The sequence below is a fragment of the Pongo pygmaeus genome, chromosome X (genome assembly GCF_028885625.2).
Source record: "Pongo pygmaeus isolate AG05252 chromosome X, NHGRI_mPonPyg2-v2.0_pri, whole genome shotgun sequence".
NCBI classification, from domain to species: Eukaryota; Metazoa; Chordata; class Mammalia; order Primates; family Hominidae; genus Pongo; species Pongo pygmaeus.
In genome coordinates this window covers 38682799-38703910 of record NC_072396.2, presented here as the reverse complement: position 1 = coordinate 38703910, position 21112 = coordinate 38682799, and the positions used below count along the sequence as shown (strand labels likewise).

Below are 21112 nucleotides of genomic sequence, written 5' to 3'. Positions count from 1 at the left end.
AAAATAGTTAACATAGTGGGCCTGAGACTACCATTCTTCTAAATGCCTGCTTACAAATTTGGTCCTTGGGTGGCATCTGGCAACTTGGATTTCAGGATTCCCATCATTCCCAGAACTGATAAAAGTGGCTCGTTGTTCCTAAATTGTTTGTACAAACAATATGGCTTATGCTGAATGGGTTCTTTTTCTTCTCAGAGACTGGAAATTTGGTATGTGACCAGCTGAGTTTCTAACAAGCTTCCTTGGCAGACAACATTTCACAAGTGTTGTCAGAACTCATCGCCAGAGGAATTAAATGCATCCTATGTGACTCCACTGGGAAAGGACCCTTGCAAAGCTTGAGCCTGATCTCCCCTGGACTTCGCCCCATGTGCCTCTTTGCTGATTACAACTGTGTGCAGAGTCCTAAGTCCTCCTAGTGAATCACTGAACCTGGCAGTGGTCTTGAGGACCCCTGACACACCTTTATATCTAGCTTCTCTCCAGTGTGCTATGGTCCATACCTGCCCTCCCAGGCTGATCTCTAGAATCCTGAGAGCCTCATAATTGCCCTTTTGAGTTGTTTAATTGGGTAACAGCTTGGTAATTTTCTCTGGAAGATTTCCCAGAACAAAAATTGACAAGATGCTTTTGTGCATCCTGGGTGTGCCAACATGTCAGCATTCTACTTCAAAGAGCTGCCTGTATGTAAATTTCAAATATGTCAATTCTGAATTATGTTTTAAAAATCAGTTAATCAAGGACACAACCAGTATACATGTGCTTCAGAGAATATTTAAAAGTGTGGTATAGGAGGAACATGACAATCAACTCTCTGAGAAGACTGAATCAAGAAGAATGCAAAGACTCTTTTGAAAAGGAAACACATACAGACAAAAAAGGCAGTGACTGAAATAGTCTGAGGAACATGCTATGTGCTTACGCATCTGTCCTCTGTTTCTTTTCATCTCCTATGGCCAGATTTCTGCAATTCTTGACAAAAATGTAGAGCCCACCAGTTTTGTAGCAGTAGCTGATATGGAGAAGGATTTCACCACTGACTTTCACGTTGCCATAGTCTCCCGTTTCACTGTAAACACTCATCATGCTGTTAAGGCTGGTCTAGAATAAACAAGATAGAAAAAGGCTTCTAGTGTCATTCTAATGATCTCTTCACAGAATCAACCCACTTCATTCAATTATAGTTCCTGTTCTTTATAATGAGCATGGAAGTCTAGGGTGAGGAAAGAAAACAGGAGTCACTTGTTTGGCTGGTGTTGTATAAAATCCCAGCTGGAGAAAAGACAACAGATCTAGTACCATCAGGAAAAAAGGCAGAAAACTTGCTTAGAGGGGAAGCATTTCCTTCTTGGGTTAGAGAATACCCTTTGCTTACTCACTTCTACTAATGAATACAGGGTAATTGATGCATTTCAAATCTCACTTCTCGTCCGTCCCTGCAGCTTTCTCCATTTTCACTGGTAGACTCAAGTTCAATCTACTATAAGGTGTAGAATACATTGATTGGGACAAAGGATAGCTTATCTCATATTCTGTGCTAGCAGGAGCCACATACTGCTGTCTTTGACACCTACAGGGAGCACCCATCAGTCTCCAGGGAGCCATAACTGCAGCTTTAACAAGGACGTGTCAGAAGAACATCACATACCCACAGCTTCCATGATTTCCCTCAAATGAGTAGATAGCTGTGTGGCTACATGAGTAGTATAAGACCATGGCTTTGTAAATCTGTATAAAGTAGCAGCCCAAAAAATAAACCACTACACAATAAAATCACACACCAACCAATCAGGAAAATAAATTTTAAAAAAAGTCCAAATCTACCAGAATGAATGAGGCTTTTGACAAGACACTAACGACATGAGACAGCTTTTAATTTATAGTAGTCCCCCTTATCCACAGTTTCACTTTCCGTAGTTTCAGCTACCCATGGTCAACTGTGGTTCAAAAATATTAAATGGAAAACTCCAGAAACAAACAATTCATAAGTTTTAAATTGTATGCTGTTTTGAGTATGTGAAAGGAAAATATCTTGGGCACTCAAAATCACAAAGCTAAAGGAAAAAGTCAAGCTGGGAACTGCTTAGAGCAAACCTGCCTCCCATACTACTCAAAGTCACCCCTCTGCTCACTGAGATAAGTGCATATCTAACTGCCTTCTTTGGAGAGGCTACTCAGAAACTCAAAAGAATGCAACCATTTGTCTCTTATCTACCTATGACCTGGAAGCCCCCTCCCCACTTCGAGTTGTCACGCCTTTCCAGACCCAACCAGTGTTCATCTTACATATGTTGATTGATGTCTTATGTCTCCCTAAAATGTATAAAACAAAACTGTGCTCTGAGCACCTTGGGCACACGTTGGCAGGACTTCCTGATGCTGTGTCAGGGGTGCCGGTCCTCAACCGTGGCAAAATAAACTTTCTAAATTAACTGAGAACTGCCTCAGATTTTTGGGGTTCACAAGTAGCATGATGAACTCTCACATCATACTGCTCCATCCCACCCTGGATGTGAAGCCTCCCTTTGTCCAGTTGGAGCCACACTGTAGATGCTACTTGCCCATTAGTCACTTAGCTGTCTCAGTTATCAGATTGACTGTCCTGCTATCACAGAGCTTGTGTTCAACTCATTCTTATTTTACTTAATAATGACTCCAAAGTGTAAGAGTAATGATGGTAGTAATTTATATATGTCAAAGAGAGGCCAAAAGTGCTTTCTTTAAGTGAAAATGTGACCTTGGTGTTTCTTGGCTAGGGTTTGGTACTACGCGAGGTTCAGGCATCCACTGGGGTAGGTGGAATGTATCCTCTGTGGATAAAGGTGACTACTGTAAATGTAATAAAATTATCCTTTGGCACTAGAAATGAAAACTGTGTATCTTAGTAACTGTCACAAAAGACCACCTGGAGGTCTTTCGTGGATGACCCAATAGTTTCAAAACCACTTTTCTGTGAACCACTGGGAAGTCAAGACTATGGTAAATACACAGGGACCTTAGACTGTCCTCTTTTTCATAATTTGCTTTTGGTAAAAGCCATTATGTTCCACCAATTTCTGGAAGTAGAGACTGACCAAAGAACAGGATGTGGGTGATGTGGTCACATGTCTTCTACGCTTCTTCACGGGCAAGAGCAGACCAATAATTCCATAATTATTTGGAAATTACAGCTTAAAGAAAGCCAGTGAGTGACCTAATCTGTCTTTCTTATTCCTAAAACAAAGCAACAGAATTTTCATGTTTAGCAGGTGGCTTTGAGCAGCACCCAGATACCTTTTTAAACTGAAAATGCTTATCTCTTCAGTCTGGGGTGAGGTCTGAGATGTGGCTGTTCTAAAAAACTCCTAGGCCTGCAGTTCCCAAACTGTGTATGGAGGTACCACAGAGCACCACAGCAAACTCACAGGGGAATCACAGAAATATTTTAAATTCTCAAGGGAAACACAACAACAACTATCAGACACCATGTAAGCTACTAACTAGTAATTCACAGTGTCAACATTAAACCACACTTTATTCTTTTCAATGAACTCCTATTTGTTTGAAGCTGAGTTTTTGGCAGTTGCTGCAACAAAAAGCAAGTATTGCATAAAAATCAATATGAAATGGGAAATGAAAGTAGTGATGTCCAATCAGATTCCAAGATTTGGTAACTGTGTAGTGCTCAGTAGGCACACATATCCTATTAGTGGTAAGTAGTAGGTGCTATTTAAGGATGAAATAAAAATACTATTTTTCTTTCAATTTCTTTCACTTGTAGCTCTTTTTTTTTACAAATGGCTAGTAAGTTGTTAGGATACACTGCTTATTACATTATTTGGGTCTAACTACTTAATAAATAGACTAGTCAGGTGCTACTTTTAGTGTAGGAGTGCCAGGAAAGAATTACTGAGACACTAGGGGCTTTTTGAACTGAGAAACTTTTGGGGTATCTGTTCCAGGAGATGCAAGGTTGCTGGTACATAGAGAATGCTTTGAGTATCAAAGGTTTCAAGAATAAACCCCAACCTCCTCATGTTACAAATGAGAAAATTCTGGCTCACAGAAATTGTTGGTAGGGCCAAGAAATAAACCAAGATCTCCAGGTTTCTAGTCTGAGGACTACCCCACCATACCTGATTACCTCCTTATATCACTGATTTGTGTCTATACTAGATCTCTGTAGCCACATTTTCGAAGAAAATCCTCTGTAAGCAGAGGGCTCCTATGGATAGAAGGAAATTTAGGAACCCACAAATACGGAGGCTTGTGAGAAATTAAGACAGCTATGGCAATTTTACTTCTAACTAAACTATATGCTCTTAACCAAGCTAAGGCTGTGATTTAAAATAGATGTTTACTTCAAAGGTTTTGTTGATAATCATTTTAGAGCATGTGTCTTTTGAGTAGTGTTCAGATTCCAATGTTTAATGAATTGGAATACTTGGGTTCTGATAACCTCATCAATCTTTTAAAAGATAACCTCTGGTTAATTGTATATAAGTCGGAAAAAGATAAATATGGGACAAATTGCTTAATCATAGTTCCCAGACCATGAAATTTGTGAAGTATGGTTGGAAAGAACAAAAAGGAAAGGTTGAAAACTCACAGTGTCTGAGTCAGCATCAGGCACATTTAGGTAGGTCCACTTCCTGTCAGAACCTGCTTGAGAACTCTTTAGAGAAGTCATCCAAAGATCAAAAGAAAAAAAGCATCAGAGCAACAGAAATCAGAGAAGCCAAGAAAAAGACTTACACACAGTTAGATACAAGGACACAGGGCCTTCCTCTCAAAAAAGGCCTTGAACACTAAAGTAAGAAAGGACTTTATTTTGTAGGCAGTGGGAAGCTATGGATGGGTTTTGAGTAGAAGACAGACCTGATTGGGCATGTGCTTTAGGAAAATGACTGGCAGCAGTCTGGAGGACAGCTGGGAAGTTTAGAGAATGGTGTCAGGGAAATGTGTCAGCAGATAATTGAAAAATAATTTATAGGCTTGAGCTGACTGAGCCTGAACTAGGGAGTGAGGAGATTTTATAACCTGGGTGAGGACTGTGGAAGAAGGAAGAAATCAGGAGCCTGAGAAAAAACCCACACCAAATTAGACTGAAAGATACTCTGTGGGCAAAGGGCAAGCAGGATCTTACAATGACTTTTAACTCATTATCACACATTTTCCTAAGAACATTCATATCTCCTTTGGAAATGCACAGAAAATCAGAAAGAGGGAAAAGAAACTTTCCACATGTCCTAGTGAACTGCTTACAGTTGATAGGCCACTTGCCAGACTGTGAGTGTTTGTAGATAACTGCGAGGACACTAAGGCATCAATGCTTTCTTCAGTCTCTTCCAAGGAGTCCTAAAAAAGAAAGGGAAAAACCAGTGGGTTGGTTGATTTGTTTTTCTAGAATGTCTTTTCACTTGAAAAACCACTTTCTTTCATAAATATTTGAGAATCAGATAAAAATTTCTAGAAATCACTCCATTCCTAGGTTTTTCTCTTTTCCTCTGCAGTCAATCTGAATTATACCATTGGAGAAGTGGGCAGGGATAGGTGGTGGAGAGTGGGGTCTCCTTTCTAATGGTGCTTACTTTATTGAAAGAACATGAAATTTGGAATCATACAGACCTGGGTTCAATTCCTACCTCTAAGGTGATTCATGTTGGGCAATGTACTTACGTTACTTTAAAATTAAAAAAAAATTTGTGTGTGTGTGCACACACGCACACACACACTGCCAAGATGGTAAAGCATATCTCAAAAATCTCTCCACTAAGATGAACTAGATACTGGACTCTCATCTCAAATCCCAGATTCTACTTTTCCTTTCCCATTTCTTTTTCTCCTTCATGATAAAATGGCTTTTTTTTTTTTGCCTAGTTATTTAAGTGATATATTTTCCTAGTAAAAATATTTCAAGCAATATAGATAAATGGAAACTAAAAACTTAGGTCTCTCATTAACATACTAATGATCAAATTTCAATATTTTTTATTATATCATGACATATATATATACACACACACATACATATATACACGTAGATAGATTATATCATGTATACTCCTTTTTATTATGGGCACTTTTCTTTTTTGCTTCTCCTCTCCTCCTTCCCCTCCTTTCACACCAGGTGAAATTAATATTTAGCATCCTGCTGCACATGTTACATTCCATGTCTTTCTCCTTGTTTATGTGAAAAATCATATAAAAACATACACAAATCTAAGTATACATTCATGGGAATTTTTTTAACTATTGTTTTACAAATCAGGATTATGATGTACACTTCTGGGCTTGCTTTAAAAAAGTCTTTATTATAAGATACAGCATATTAAAAAGCACATAAAACATAGATATATAGTGTAATAACAAAATCAAATGATCAAGCAGAAGCTCCCTGTGTATCCTGTCCATATCACAAGCCTCTTCTCCCCCCCGGGAATAATTAATATTTTAACTCTTATGGTTAACCACATTCTTGCTTTTATTTATAATTTAACTGTATAAGCATATACTCTGAAACAAAATGATTTTGTTTTGCCTGTTTTTGAACTTTGCGTAAATGTAATTAAATGCTATATATTCCTTTGCGTTTTGCTTTTTTTGCTTAATATTGCCTTAAAATTCATCAAAATTGTGGCATATTTTTGTAGCCTGTTCATTTTTATTGTCATTTAATATTCCATTGTATGATTCCAAAACTTTATCCATTCTCTTGTTGCTGAATATTTGGGTTATTTTCAGATATTTTTCCTATTGTGACCAACACTGATATGTATATTCTGTGAATATGTATCCTGACGCATATACACACAACACAGTATACACACAACACAGTATATATGTTCACACACTTGAATGTATACCAGTGAGAGGAATTGTCAAGTCAAGGGGTGAACATATCTCCACATGCTTATCTGTATCATTTTAATGTCAAATTTTCAGAAGTAGTTATACCAATTTACAGTCTAACCAGTAGTGTATGAGAGTTCCCTTTGCTCCACCTCCTTGCCTGCAAACAGATGGTATTGTTAGATATTTTTTTCATTTTTGCCAATCCAGTAGATGTTTACAGTCTTCATGATTTTAATTTTCATTTCTCTTATTACTAAGTTGAATACCATTTTGTGATAATCAGCCTACTGGATTTCCTGTTTTGTGAAATATTTGTTCAAAAATTGCTTATTTTTATATTGGTTTATGGTAAGTTGTCACTTAACGTCATCCATAGGTTCTTGAAAACTGCAACTTTAAGTGAAAGAATGTGCAGCAGGTCCTCAAATAATGTCATTTCATTAAAACATTGATGAGGAAAAAAATGGTTTTGTTACATGTCGTTTTGCTGAAAGTGGCAGTTTCCAAGAATCTGTTGATGATGTTAAATGAGAACTTATTGTAGTTGCCTTTTTCTCACTGATGAGCCCACAAGATGAGCTGGAATATCTTGTAGAATAGCATCTTCTAAGAAAGTGCTGGCTTCATGGATGAATTCTTCTGAACATCTGAGGAAGAAGTAATGCTAATTCCTGTCAAATTCTTCCAAAAATTGAAGAGGAGGGAACACTTCCAAACTAATTTTACAAAGCCAGCATTACTCTGATAGCAAAGTCAGACAAGGATACTACCAAAAAAAGGGAAAATTGCAGGCCAATATCCATGATAAACCATAGATGCAAAAGTCCTCATCAAAATGCTAGCAAACTGAATTCAACAGCACATGAAGAAGCTCATTCAACCTGACTAAGTGGGATTTATCCTTGGAATGCAAGGATGGTTTAACATAAACAAATCAATAGTTGTGATTAACTGCATTAACAGAACGAAGGATAAAACCCATATGATCTCAATAGATGCAGAAAAGGCACTTGACAAAATCAACATCTTTTCATACTAAAAACTCAACAAATGAGATAAAGAAAAAATTTACCTCAACATAAAACCATACATGACAAGCTCTTAGCTAACATTATACCCAACATTGAAAAGCTAAAACCATTTCCTCTAAGATCAGAAACAATACAGTATGCTCACTCTTACCAATTCTACTCCATATAGTGCTGGATGTCCTAGCCAGAGCAATTAAACAGGTAAAAGAAATAAAAGGCATCTAAATTGGAAAGGAAGAAGTAAAATTGTCTGTTTGCAGATGACATGATTTTATATATAGAACACCCTAAAAACTTCAGCAAAAAGCTGCCAAAACTAGTAAGTTCTTTAATTCTGAAAAAATGCATCCCTATTATTTTTTCAAATTGCCCCTTTTCTATATTTTTATGTTTTGCTCTTTCTCAGTATACAATCACCAAGTAGTCATCACATAAAGTACCAGTCTTCATATTCCTTTACTTTCTTTTTAAAAGTGGATATTAAAAAATTCAAACATTCACAAAATAGAAAGCATAGCATAATGAACCCTTATAACTGATTACCTAGTTTTAACAATTATCACTTTTCCAGCTATTTTTCTTGCTGCTAATTTTTTCTCCCACAACTTTATAGAGATATGACTTACATACCATAAAACTTACCTATTGTATGCATGTAATTCAGTGATTTTTAGCAAATTTATAGTTGAGCAAACATCAATATAATCCAGTTTTAGTACATTTTCAACCCAGTAAGTTCCCCCATGCCTGTTTGCAGTCAGTCCCTACTTCTTCACTCCCTGGCAACCATTAATCTGCTTTAATTTCCCTATCAATTTTCCTTTCATTGACATTTCATATAAATGTAATTATATGATATGTAGTTTTGCCTGGTTTCTTTCATTTAGCATAATATTTTCAAGGTTCATCCATGTCGTAGTATGTGTCAGTACTTCATTTCTTTTTACTTCTGAATAATATATCATTGTATTCTATCTATTCACCAGACATTATTATTTTCACTTTTTGGCTATTGTAACCATTTGTGTGTAAGTCTTTATGTGGACATATGTTTTCATTTCTCTTGGGTAGATACCTAGGATCAAAATTGCTATGTTATGTAGTAAATTTATGTTTAACTTTTAAAGAAATTGCCAAACTCTTTTACAGAATGGCTGTAAGTAGCATTTTTCATTACCACTAGCAATGTAGGGGGGTTCCAGTTTCTCTGCATCCTCATCAACACTTATTATTATGTCTTTTTAATCACACCCATTCAAGGGGGTGTGAAGTGGTATCTCATTGTGATTTTAATTTTCATTTCTCTGATAACTAATGATGCTGAACATATTTTAATGCAGCTATTAGGCATTTGTAAATCTTCTTGATTAAATGTCTATCCAAATCTTTTCCCCATTATCTAATATGATTATTTGTCTTTTTAATATTGAATGTAAGGGTTTTAAGAAATATATTCTACATACAAGTCCTTTAACAAATATATAATTTGAAAATACTTTTCCAGTCTGTGGCTTGACTTTTCACGTCTGTAATGGTGTCTTTTGAAGTGTAAACATTTTTCATTTTGATGAAATTCAATTTATCAGTTTTTTTTTCTTGAATACATGCATCATGCTTTCGGTGCCATATCTAAGAATTCTTTGCCTAACTCAAAGTCATGGAGATTTTCTCCTAGGTTTTCTTTTAGAATTTTATGGTTTCTGTTCTTACATTTAGGTTTATAATCCATTTTGCGTTACTTAATTTCTGCATGGTATATGTTAAGAGTCAAAGTTATTTTATGTTTTGTGGTATTTGGATATCCAGTTGTCTCAGTATGATTTGTTGAAAAGGTTATTCTTTCCCCACTGAAGTACCAAAAATCAATTGGCCATAAAGTTTTTTTTTTTTTTTTCTGGAATCTCAATTCTATTCCACTGATTGCCAATGCTTATGCCAATACTGTGTTGTACTGATAGCTATAACTGTAGAATCTAGTAGTATAAGTCTTCCAACTTTGCTCTTTAAAATTGATTTTGTTATTCTGGGTCCCATATATTTTCATATAAATGGTAGAATAATAATTTCTATTTCTACAAAATTATCCTGCTTGTATTTTGATTGGGTTTGCGTTGCCTACAAATTTATTCGGAGAGAATTTCCATCTTAAAAATATTGAATCTTCTAATCCATTAACACAGAATATGTTTCTACTTACTTATGTGTCCTTTAATTCAGAAATATTTTTGTTAATTTCAATGCACATGTATTATACTTTTAAAAATGAATGTATTCCTTACTTTTGAAAATTATTTTTCATGCTATTATGAATGGAATTACATTCTTAATTTCATTTTCCAATTGATCATTACTAGTATATATAAATACAGTTGATTTTTGTATATTGATCTTATCTCCTGCAACCTTGCTGAACTTGTTTATCAGTTCTAGTCATATTTTTGTAGATCCTTTGGTATCTTCTACATACAGAATCACGTCATTTTCTTCTTTAGTATATTGATATAAATTATGCTGACAAATATTCTTATATAGACTCATTCTTCCACCCATACTTAGCATGAAACTTACTTATTGCTATTTTTATTCACTGCTAGATTTTAATTGATATTATATTTAAAGTTTTGCATATATATTCGTAAACTAGTTTGACTTGTAGTTTTATTTTTTAAACTATTTTAAAAATCAAGTCTGAGTGTCAAGATTATACTGGCTGCATACAATGAATGAAAAGATTTTAATGGTTTTCTAAGATCAGGAATAGTTTAATAGTTTAACAATGTTGGAATTAGTAATTCTTTAAAGTTTGAACATGAGTAAACTTTGAAATAATTTGATCTCACTGCCCACCTCTATTTTGGAGGTAGATTTTAAAGTATTTTCCCAGTTTTTCATACTATAGAAAATATTATTTTATTTTAGAACTCTAAGTTTCCCAGTTTGCTTTGGAAAAACTATCAATACCATTTTACATTTGTGTTCTATTTCTTCCAAGGAGTCCATATTTTACTATAGCAATTACAGAAATCTGAATATCAGAATATTAGACTGGGAAATAACCTTTACAATAATCTAATTTAACCTTCTCATTCTAGAAATGAGTTCACTGAAACATTAATTTTCACATAATTTTGTCTCAGTTTAGAAGTGAATTTATTGGTGGTAACTTGAGATATAGCAATGTTGATATAAATATGTAATCAGATATGTCTAATAATATTTGGCTAAGGAAAATGTTAGGAGCCCTCATTTCCCAGGTTTAGATTAAGTGATAAGACTTTAGCCAGAAATTGAAATCTCCAACATGTGTTTTCTTAGACATAACCTTCACTCATTAACATGATTACCCGTTACATTTTCTAAGTTATTCTTTCCGTTTTTATGTGTTGACTGTGAAGACTAACAGGAAGAGATGATTGTATATCCTCTCTTTACTCTCAACTCATCATCACCTAAAAGTGTAACCACTTGGAGCAAGATTATGCCCTTATTTCCTCCTCTTCATTATATTTTCTTCCACATCCAACTTACCTTGTCTAAAGCCCCAGGGACAGACTTGCTTCTTATGCTTACAGTATCCTCTAAGTCTTCCGTAAATGACTCACTCAAATCTAACTCAGATCGACTCCGATCTGGAAGGTTGAAAGGAAAAAGAAAGACGTGAGTCAGCCTATTTTGTGAGAAGATTTCATTTTTTATTGCGAGTGTTTCACCTTTATTTCAATTCTTTTTAGGCACAGATCATAAATAGTACCATGAAAGCAACAGTCAGAGTCAGTAACTTCATGCTGTTTATGATAACATACTTCCATTTTTAATAATATTTTGGTAATTGCCTTGGACCGAATTACACTTAGGTGTTCATGTTTCCTTCTATCACAGGAGGTTAAATGTTCCACTGTAAAATGCTATGTTTTAAGCTGTTTAAGGCAACTGCTTTGCTCCTAGACTTTAAAAAACTCTCTTAGAATGGGACCTTAAATTTAGAAAAAAATAAAACATTAACAATTCTTGCTTGCAATATTTAGAGAATTCACTGTGTTTTCAGATTTGACATAAAATGCAATGCAACCTATTCTAAACTGCCACTTTGAAGTGATATAGCAAGTTCTTTTCACACAAAAATGAGAGGCTATAGATGCAATGAGAGGAAGTTCTATTTCTTAATGGACCAGAACAGTCTTTCATCAGAAGAACATCTTGTTTTCACTTTTGAAAATGTAAGTTACAGAGCAATACACCTCTTAGTAATGCTTTGGACAGCTTACCAAGTCAGGACAGCTTATTTCCACAAAACAATTCTATACCAAAGCACTACTGAGATCAATATAGTTACTTATAACTGAGAAAGATTGGAAAGAGTAATCAAGTACTTAAGTTTGAATTGATGAAAAAAATAATGCAGAAGTACTTAGCATAGGCCTGACACAGAGTATGTACTCAATTAACAGGAGCTGTTGAGTAGAAGTAGTAGTAGTAGACCCTATGATGTTGGTTTCTAAACTAGTTTAAAAATTTAATTAACAGGTGAACAGCTTTTTTACTCCTGAGCAAAATGTAGCAATAACCACACACATTTAGAAAACCCTTTGGGAGCTGGCTGGCTAGAAGAGACCCCCTCAGTTCAGCATACAGAATCCTGCCTTAGGCTTTATGCATATATCATCATTAGGTAACAGGTAGCTTTTTAATGTTGAAGACTGCATCATGATTTTTATTCCATGTATGGGACATAAGCTTCATAATTATGACAAATTTCTCCAAAGAATTTTCTTAGTCATAGGTATTAACATTTCAAAATGAATAATAGCTGCCTCAGAGGACTGTTGTGATAATGAAGTAAAATGACATATTTGAGTGTACCATGCAAATCAAAGGGATAATTATTAATACCTTAGTTCTGCTTGTAAATAACTTCTTATCTAAACCACAGAATGATTTTCTTTTGTCTATATGTAGGGAACTTCTGACTACTATATCAATTGAACTACCATTTCCTTGAACTCTGAGCAAGTGTTCTTATCTGTTATAGCAAATGTATCCTGGAAAAATTTATATTTCCTACATTCAAATATTGATATTCTGATGTAGCACTGAAACTCGGTGATGATGCCTGGCAAGAGTATGTACTAAATAAATGGAATTTTCATGAATGTAAGGTGCCCAAAGCTTTACCTGGGTCTATCTTCAAGCAGTTCTTATGGAGTGGCCTACCACCATAGGTCAAAGAAGGGATGCTTATTTTTTAAAGCATGAAACATCCATTTAATACCATACGTACCAGTCAATTCCATTTGATTTAGTCATTTTAAACAACAGAGTAGGCACATTGTAAATACCCACCTGAGGAGAGAGAGGTTCCAGACACTGCTATGGAAGGTGTGCCAGAAGTGTTTCTGCGGTGACTCTTTGTGAGCTCCTGAGAGGTACCTTCAATAGCAGCCAAATCCATGGAATTTTCAAAACCATACTCCTTCCCACAAAGTAAAAATGAGAAAAAAATTATACTGACTGTAATTTACTATAAAATTCATCTATATAAATACACTTCAGTATAAACACCTTTATATGTATTACTATTTAAGAGGAGCTAATTGACATTTGAAGGACCCTCACCAGGAGTCCATGTAACTCCAAAATTTACCATCAATAATTGCTATCCAAAATCTATTCCAAGAGGTTTGTTAATTAGTGCAAAAGGTATCTGGACAATTTCTCATTCCCCAAATCAACGAGTGTTCTAATATATGATTAATAAGAAAGATTATACAGGTACCCTCAATCTTATATGAAGGATGTATAATAATCTGGCAAGATTCACACTCTCAGAGTAGCACTCAAGCTTAGAACTCTGCTTGGTCCTATTTTGTTCCCTCTTTCAACATACCCTCTCTTCAACAATCCCTTACCTCTTCGACCCCCATTTAACAGAATATCATGTACCTTCTCCATCTAGAAGCCTAGCTGCTCAGAATATGGGTGGTTACATCTATTTTGGAATGACTTTCATGCATGTTACCAATGTTCATAAAAAGATAAAGAGAGAAAACTTCTCAAGCTCACAGGAATAGTTATTTTTTTGTGTGGTGTCTGCTTGTTAATAAATGCTTGTACATGTGGCAGAATTCAGTCTGGGAGTTGCTTTTATTGTAACATAAGGTAAAGAAAATTCTGTCCCAACTTCGCCTGTGACCATAGACCCAACTTTGTCTGTGACCTTTGCCCTGCCATAGACCAAGGCAGGGCTTGACTGCTGCCTCATCCGAAGCTTGCTTGAGTGTTAAAACAACAACTATAACAAATTTTGGACCTTTCCAGAACTGGGCTGAGGTTAAGTGTCCATTCAAATTACATCATGGTAGGATAATGATCAAATCTAAAACAGATTTTTCAATTCTCCCTTCTGTAAACAATCAAAAAGTGCCTTTTGAAATCCTAGAGAAAGAATTCCCTCCTTGTTTCCCATATCTTAGACATTCAGGGACACTTTGATGAACTCACTACAGTGAAATGTGGCTTTCACTTGCTTAACATGCTAATTGATTCAGCTTCAATTTAGACTGTTTTTAGTATCTTATTATTCTCCAACACATAATACCTGTAGCTGGAGGTATATAGCTCCTAACTTCCTCTAATTGCCATAAACAAGAAAAGTTTATCAGGAGTGTGACAGAGGTCAAACTGATAAATTAGTTTAGGTCAATTTTCAACACCTCTTCAAAAAGTTGTTCACACATGGAGTCCTCTGATGAAGCAAGACCAAGTTCCTTGGAGGCAATTATGTTAATGGCAAGTTTTCCCACAGGTGATCTGTGAGTATCATTAGTATCGAGCACTAATAGGCCAATTAACATTGCACTGTCATTAAAAAGCAATACATATCCTGGAGGTTCAGGGTGTCAAACCTAAAATTAATAGGTTACATCATAGTAGAGGACAGGTTAGAGACTTTCATGCTCTAAAAGTTTTCTGTGATGGTTAATATTAGGTGTATACTTGATTGGATTGAGGGATGCCTAGACGGCTGATAAAGTATTATTCTGGGTGCGTCTGTAAGGGTGTTGCTAGAGGAGACTGACATTGGAGTCAGTGGACTGAGAGAGGAAGACCTACTCCTAGTGTGGAGTGGGCAACATCCAGTCAGCTGCCAGTGTGGCTAGAACAAAGCACATGAAAGAACAGGAAAAAGCAGCTTGTTTGCTGAGTCTGCTCACTCTTTCTCTTCCCAAGCTGCACCAGACACTTGGCTTCCCCTCCTCCTGCCTTTGGACATCAGACTCTGGGTTCTTCAGCCTTTAGACTCTGGGACTTGCACCAGCAGCCTCCCAGGGGCTCTTGGGCTTTCAGCTTCAGACTAGGGCTGCATTGTCGGCCTCCCTGGTTTTGAGGCATTCAGACTTGGATTGAGCCATCCTACTGTCTTCTCTCTTTCCGCAGCTTGCAGACAGCCTATCGTGGGATGTGGTCTTATAATCGTGTGAGCAAATTCTCCCTAATAAACTCCCTTATATATATCTTATCAGTTCTATCCCTGTGGAGATCTCTAATATATTTTCTTTCATGCTAAAGCAGAAAAGAACATTGAAACAAAGAGATGCTAAGAAATGGGAGAAATTGAGTTGTTACCTTGCTCATCATCTAATGCTATATACTTGCCATCTAATGCTATAGACTTCCCTTTTAATGAAAGAGCAAATGTACTTCATAAACTACTGTGCTGTCTTATTTTTATTCAATAGAAAGTACTTCTCTTTGTTTCTCTTTTTTCTCTTAGAAAAGACCAGCTTAGACCAGCTAGACTGCAAGAATGAGATCAGCATAGGCACTGCCTACGTATATGTATATATACTCTACTAAATTGCAGGGAATTTCTGTTGCAGAGATCTAGGTGCTGTTTAACAAAGAAATACACAACTAGGGGCTGTTAGTTTTGAGGGTATTAGCACATGAAAAGGGTCATTTCCCCCCTAATAATCTCAAATTGTACGTAGGAAGATAAACCTTGTTGTGAGAATAAACTTGATTAACTTATTGGTCATTGGACTGATTGTCAGCTGCTACCCACTGGGACAATTGTACTAGATGTTAAATTTTTAAAAATACTTCTGTGTCAGTTGATAAACAGCACTACTCCCAGTCCACCCCCCACTTCCCTGTGCTCCTCCTCATCTATAAGCCCAGGTTTCCCCATAATTCAGGTTTAGTGCATGACATAGAAGGGCCGCCAGGATACTGCCCCAGCCTTGTGCCAGTGTCTGTTGTGATTTCTCAACACCCCTGCCAGACTGGTCACTAAGTAGTTTGAATATCATTCCGTTTTAGATTCCAAGAGGTGACTGTATTCATCAACTATCCATGCACCTTTCTAGCTATTGAACAGAAATGGCTTGCTGACCTTAGCATAAATATTTATGAAGTTTTAAATATGCCTTTTATCTTCACAACTACAATTTAGACTATAAATGTTTAAATAAATCTATTACTGTTTTTCAGTCTGTCTGAATGCTTTAACGGAATTTGACTACTCACCACCTCCACTATCTCTTTGTTTCAAAACCCAATCTCTCACATGGGGTATGACAATGGCTTACTGATTGCTTTTCTGGCTTTCACTCTTGTTCTCCTATAGCTGCTTCTAAGCACAGCCCCCAAATCCTGCTTAAAGAGAAGGCAGATTGTGTTACTCTTCTGCTCTAAAACCTCCAGTTTCCCCCATCTTAATCAGAGTGAATGCTGACTGCACACAGCACTCTTCAAGGCTCTATCCAGCCCTGTGACCTCTTTGGATTCATTTCCTAGTTCACTTTTTCTCATTCATTCACTACAGCCGCATTGGCCTCCTTCCTCTTCCTTGAACATACCAGGTGTGCTCCCACCTCAGGGGCTCCACCCTGGCTGTTCTTCTAGAGGCATTAAAAATATTTTAGAAACTGGCTGAGCAAGGGCACTGACCAATCAAGATGGAGGCCAGCTACAAGGAAGTAGAGCAGCCTTCCCTGCATGTACCTGCTGAATATCAGTGCTGTCTCTGCCTGGTGGAACACCTTGCCCCAGAAAACTACATTGCTAATTCTTTCACTTCCTTCAAGCCTTTGCTTGACTAGAGCCTGTCATATAGTAGGTTCTCATTAAATGTTGGTTGAGTCAAATAATTGTTTGTATTGTATGAACTCACTGCTCATATAAAGATTTATCAAATATAGATGCCAGCAATGTGGATGGAGCTTCCTGCTAAATAAAAAAATCTAGTAATGCTAATTCATTCCAAATATAACTTCCAATGGAATATTTAATAAAAGAGAATATTTTTCCCAAATACTTTTTTCATATTCTCTTTTAAAAGAGAAAACCAATAGAAAATATAATTGATCGCATATATATATAAAATTCAATTTAAGCCTTCATTTTGTGTTGACCCCTATTTTAACAGATGTATAGAAAAGAAAATAAAAATTTCTACTTTAAAAACTAGTTAAAGTTCTACTTTTCCAGATTTAAATCAGTTTGGAAAAATTTATGCACTCAACCTATGAATATTTTCTCTAAGAAGTAAAAGAGAGGATCAAAATCAGAGCCTTCTAAAATGTTTTATATTTATTTAAGCCATATAGCAATTTAAACCTCCATCATACAAGTGCTACCTTTGAACCTGGTCTTTCTCTTCCCTTTTTCATTTTGGGTTTCCTGCCAGGAGCTAAGATGCAGGAGGTTCAGTCCTGATGAAGCTTCTACCTGTAAGCAGCATAAAGAACATGCTCTGATGTATACAGAGTTGAAACCTAGCCATGCTGCAGTGGTGAGGTTGAATTTCAGAGACTGGGTGTCTGATATGTTTTGGCTCTATGTCCGTATCCAAATCTCATCTCGAACTGTAATCCCCACAATCTCCACGTGTCGAGGGAGGGACCTGGTGGCGGATGATTGAGTCATGGGGGAGGCTTCCCCTGTGCTGTTCTCGTGATGGTGAGTTCTCAAGAGATTTGATGGTTTTATAAGTGTTTGACAGACTCCTTCTGCCATGATTGTAAGTTTCCTGAGGCCTCTGCAGCCATGCAGAACTGTGAGTCAATTAAATCTCTTTTGTTTATAAATTACCCAATCTTTGGCAGTTCTTTATAACAGTGTGAGAATGAACTAATACAGTGTTCATCAGGTTTGTGTACTTACTCTACTGATGACTGAGGTCACACTTCGTGTGCTTGGGGCTGGTGACCTCTGAGTGCCCGGGGTCACACCATTGCTCCGACTGCTCTTCGGGGTCCTAGGACCAGGTTCCTGGTCATTGAGATCTGATGAGCCAGTGCTTCCCCTAAATGAGAAAGCATATTCTGACTTTAACATGGAAGCAGAGCAGCAACCAAATACACAGGCAGAGTAAAGCTGATGAGGAAACTAATAAGAACATGTGAACCACACTGAGTTCACAAGAATCACACTGGAACTGCTTAGAAACTATCATGTCACCTTCCTTCTCAAAGGCCCTGAGGGGATCATTAGGTTTGTCCCCATTTGCCCCACAGTAATTAAACTTCACCCCATCTTTCTGATTTTGTTTCCTTCTGCTTACCAGCATTCTCTCAGCCAGTCCAGGTTCCTTACCATTTTCTCAACTCACCATCTTGACTTCCACCTCCTGAGGCCTTTGCTTACCTTGTCTCCACTTGTTATGCCCTCTTAACCACTCTCTGTCTATGCAAATCTTTCTCAGTCTTCAAGGGCAAATGAAGTCCAGCCTTCCCCATTAGGCCTTTCCTGTCAAGCACAAGCCTTGTCAACCTCTGTTCCACTCAATTCCTGTTGACTTACAGTCTTTGCCAGACTACTGTATTTAGTATTTGACTGCAAAATGTCTTGTTTGGCTCCCTAATGGATCCACATATGTGAGCTTGGGTGTTTCATTAAACTATGAACTCCTTGGGAACAGAGTCCATGCCATAATTATCATGTATCTCCAGCAGCTTTGTAGTGCCTTAGTACAAAGAAGCCACTCAGTACATATTTAATCAAAGATTAGAAGTTATATTTCATTTCTCTGTGTTGTTTTAGTGTCTAATTCATGGTGCACATTTAATAAATATGGTACAAAAATAATGACATTTGGTAAATGAGCTTGAATCACTTTCATGTGTGCTAAAACTATTCAATTCAATCCAATAACAATAAATGAAAAAGCAGTTCCTGCCCTTGAGGTGTTCACAATTTTCTTATTAAATGAGCTTCATAAGTCAACATAAATTTTGACAAGTCGGAGTTTAAGAGAAGTGTTTGTTCCCATTTTATTCTTTTCCCTCAGTGGGCACAAAATATGCTAAGTGGTAAAATAGAAGCCCTTATGAGTTTTACTCTCTCAGTTACTGTCTTAATGAGTTACAAATGCACATATAATAGTACACATCTTATTGGTAAAGCATACCAGCGGTGGTTAATAGTGATGAGGACTTACAGTTGAGCCAATAAGAGGAAAGACTAAATAGAATAAAGGAATATTTTTTAAAAGAATGTTTAAATGTGCACATATCATTACTAGAAGATAAATCAGGCAGAAGAATAGGCAATGACCATTGGATAGAACTGTCAACCACAACTCCTAAGTTTTTTCAAAGCTGTGCCCCAGAGAAGTCACCAAAACCAAATTTCTCTTGGACCACATTACCAGCTACCACTACCTTCGATAATCATGAATAGCCGTGGCATTTACTTAGTATCTTCTAGGTGTTAGCCATTTTCCATCCCCCAATATCCTTGTAAAATATGTTTTAGAATATTATTTAATATTTTTTAAATGAAGAAATTGAGTATTGGAGAGGTTAATTATTCCATACATGTATGCATGTACACACACACATGCATACACACACCGACATACCACTATGCTATCATACAGTTAGCAGGTGATAAAATCAGCATAAAAACAGTATTGTCAGTCTACCCAAAGCCTGTGACCATTCTAGTTTCTCATACTGCTTACTCATCATTTCACTAAGAACAAGTCATTCCAGCCAGGCAGGTTTTGCATTTATAGAATGAACTATCAAACAGAAGATAATCAAAGAAGCAAAGAGCTAGGAATTAGTTTCTTGGGACTTGATTAAGAGAATTATGAAAATTTTCTATGTTACTAAAGAGTGGTTACTAAAGGGTGGCATTTCTTTTTTACTAAACAGTCTCTGCAGAAAGGATCTCTGGCTTCCTCTTTGTAGAGATGGCAGTCTAAGTAAATTACAGTACTATGAACTCAGCTGAGAAGATGTCTAAGACTGTGTCTGTTGATTCTGACAAGAGAGTAAAATTTTGTGATTAAGTAAATTGATACACTTTGGAATTCTAATTTCTTTGGTGATTTTCCTGAACCCTTCTACCTGAAGCATGACATTTCTACATTTGACAACAGTTAGCCATATTTGTACCCTTCCAAGTATTTCTGCTCATCTCAGAGGCCCTACTTAGGAGAGGCATAGAGACTTTCCCATTGATGCTGTACTGTGACCATAGGTTCTCTACAACAATGTTAACACAGAAATATGTCTCCCTACTGTTTCAGGTAAAATCTCCTTTAAAAAGAAAGGGCAGGGGTGAATCTCATAGAAATGAGCCAAGAAGTTATGACCCAAAGGGACTCATGTGGGTGTTTCTGCTTGTGTGTATGCGGAAGGTCCTCCCAGAGCCAGGTGGTTTTGAGAAACACCCCATCATGGATTAGCCTTGCTGAAACCAAAAGTGCTACTTATGTAGAAGCTCTGGCAGAAGTTGATTAATTGTGGTGATGACATTCAAGAGGTTATCCTGTAATAAGGAAAAAATTCTTGTGATTGTAAGTCAGCTACTGCAAATTATCATTGCCAGCAGCATTATCTCAAAAATGACATAGACTTTCACATTTGTCCCTGACATTTACTGTGAGCTTCTAAAAAATTTTTTTCCAGTTGACTAAACTCAAAAAAGGTTTAGTCTAATAAGGCATATTGTCATAAATATTTGGGTGCCAACTCATTTAGAAGTTATGTAAAATATGACATAAAATACATGAATCTTTGCCACTTAAATTGGAAAAGGATAAAAGCTATGTCAAGTCAAAATCAAAGTTGTGAAGTGTAAAGGTCAACTAAGAAAAAGCTGTTTTTTGATCCAGCTATAATGTTACTCAGATTTAAATAAGAAGTATGATAAATCAGTGACAACAAACCTTCAAGTTAAAATATGGTTAAGTAAAAACCGGCAAGAAAGAGATACATTTATCTCATTGTAAAAGG

At 36.5% G+C, this 21112-nt stretch overlaps 1 protein-coding gene across 12 annotated transcripts in view; it reads right to left on the bottom strand.

The window, feature by feature from the left end:
- SYTL5 (synaptotagmin like 5) overlaps nt 1-21112 on the bottom strand; it is a 242611-nt gene that overhangs the window by 21848 nt on the left and 199651 nt on the right. For 7 of the 12 annotated variants that reach the window (XM_063660115.1, XM_063660110.1, XM_063660116.1 and 4 more), the window contains 5 exons: nt 18030-18171; nt 13206-13335; nt 11394-11494; nt 5245-5337; nt 923-1101 (listed from right to left, as the gene is read on the bottom strand). In XM_063660115.1, the coding sequence (XP_063516185.1) occupies nt 923-1101; nt 5245-5337; nt 11394-11494; nt 13206-13335; nt 18030-18171 (645 nt within the window). Of the gene's footprint in view, nt 1-922; nt 1102-4588; nt 4655-5244; nt 5338-11393; nt 11495-13205; nt 13336-18029; nt 18172-21112 lie in introns of all 12 variants that reach the window. The other 5 variants (XM_063660109.1, XM_063660108.1, XM_063660106.1 and 2 more) reach the window with 1 other exon arrangement.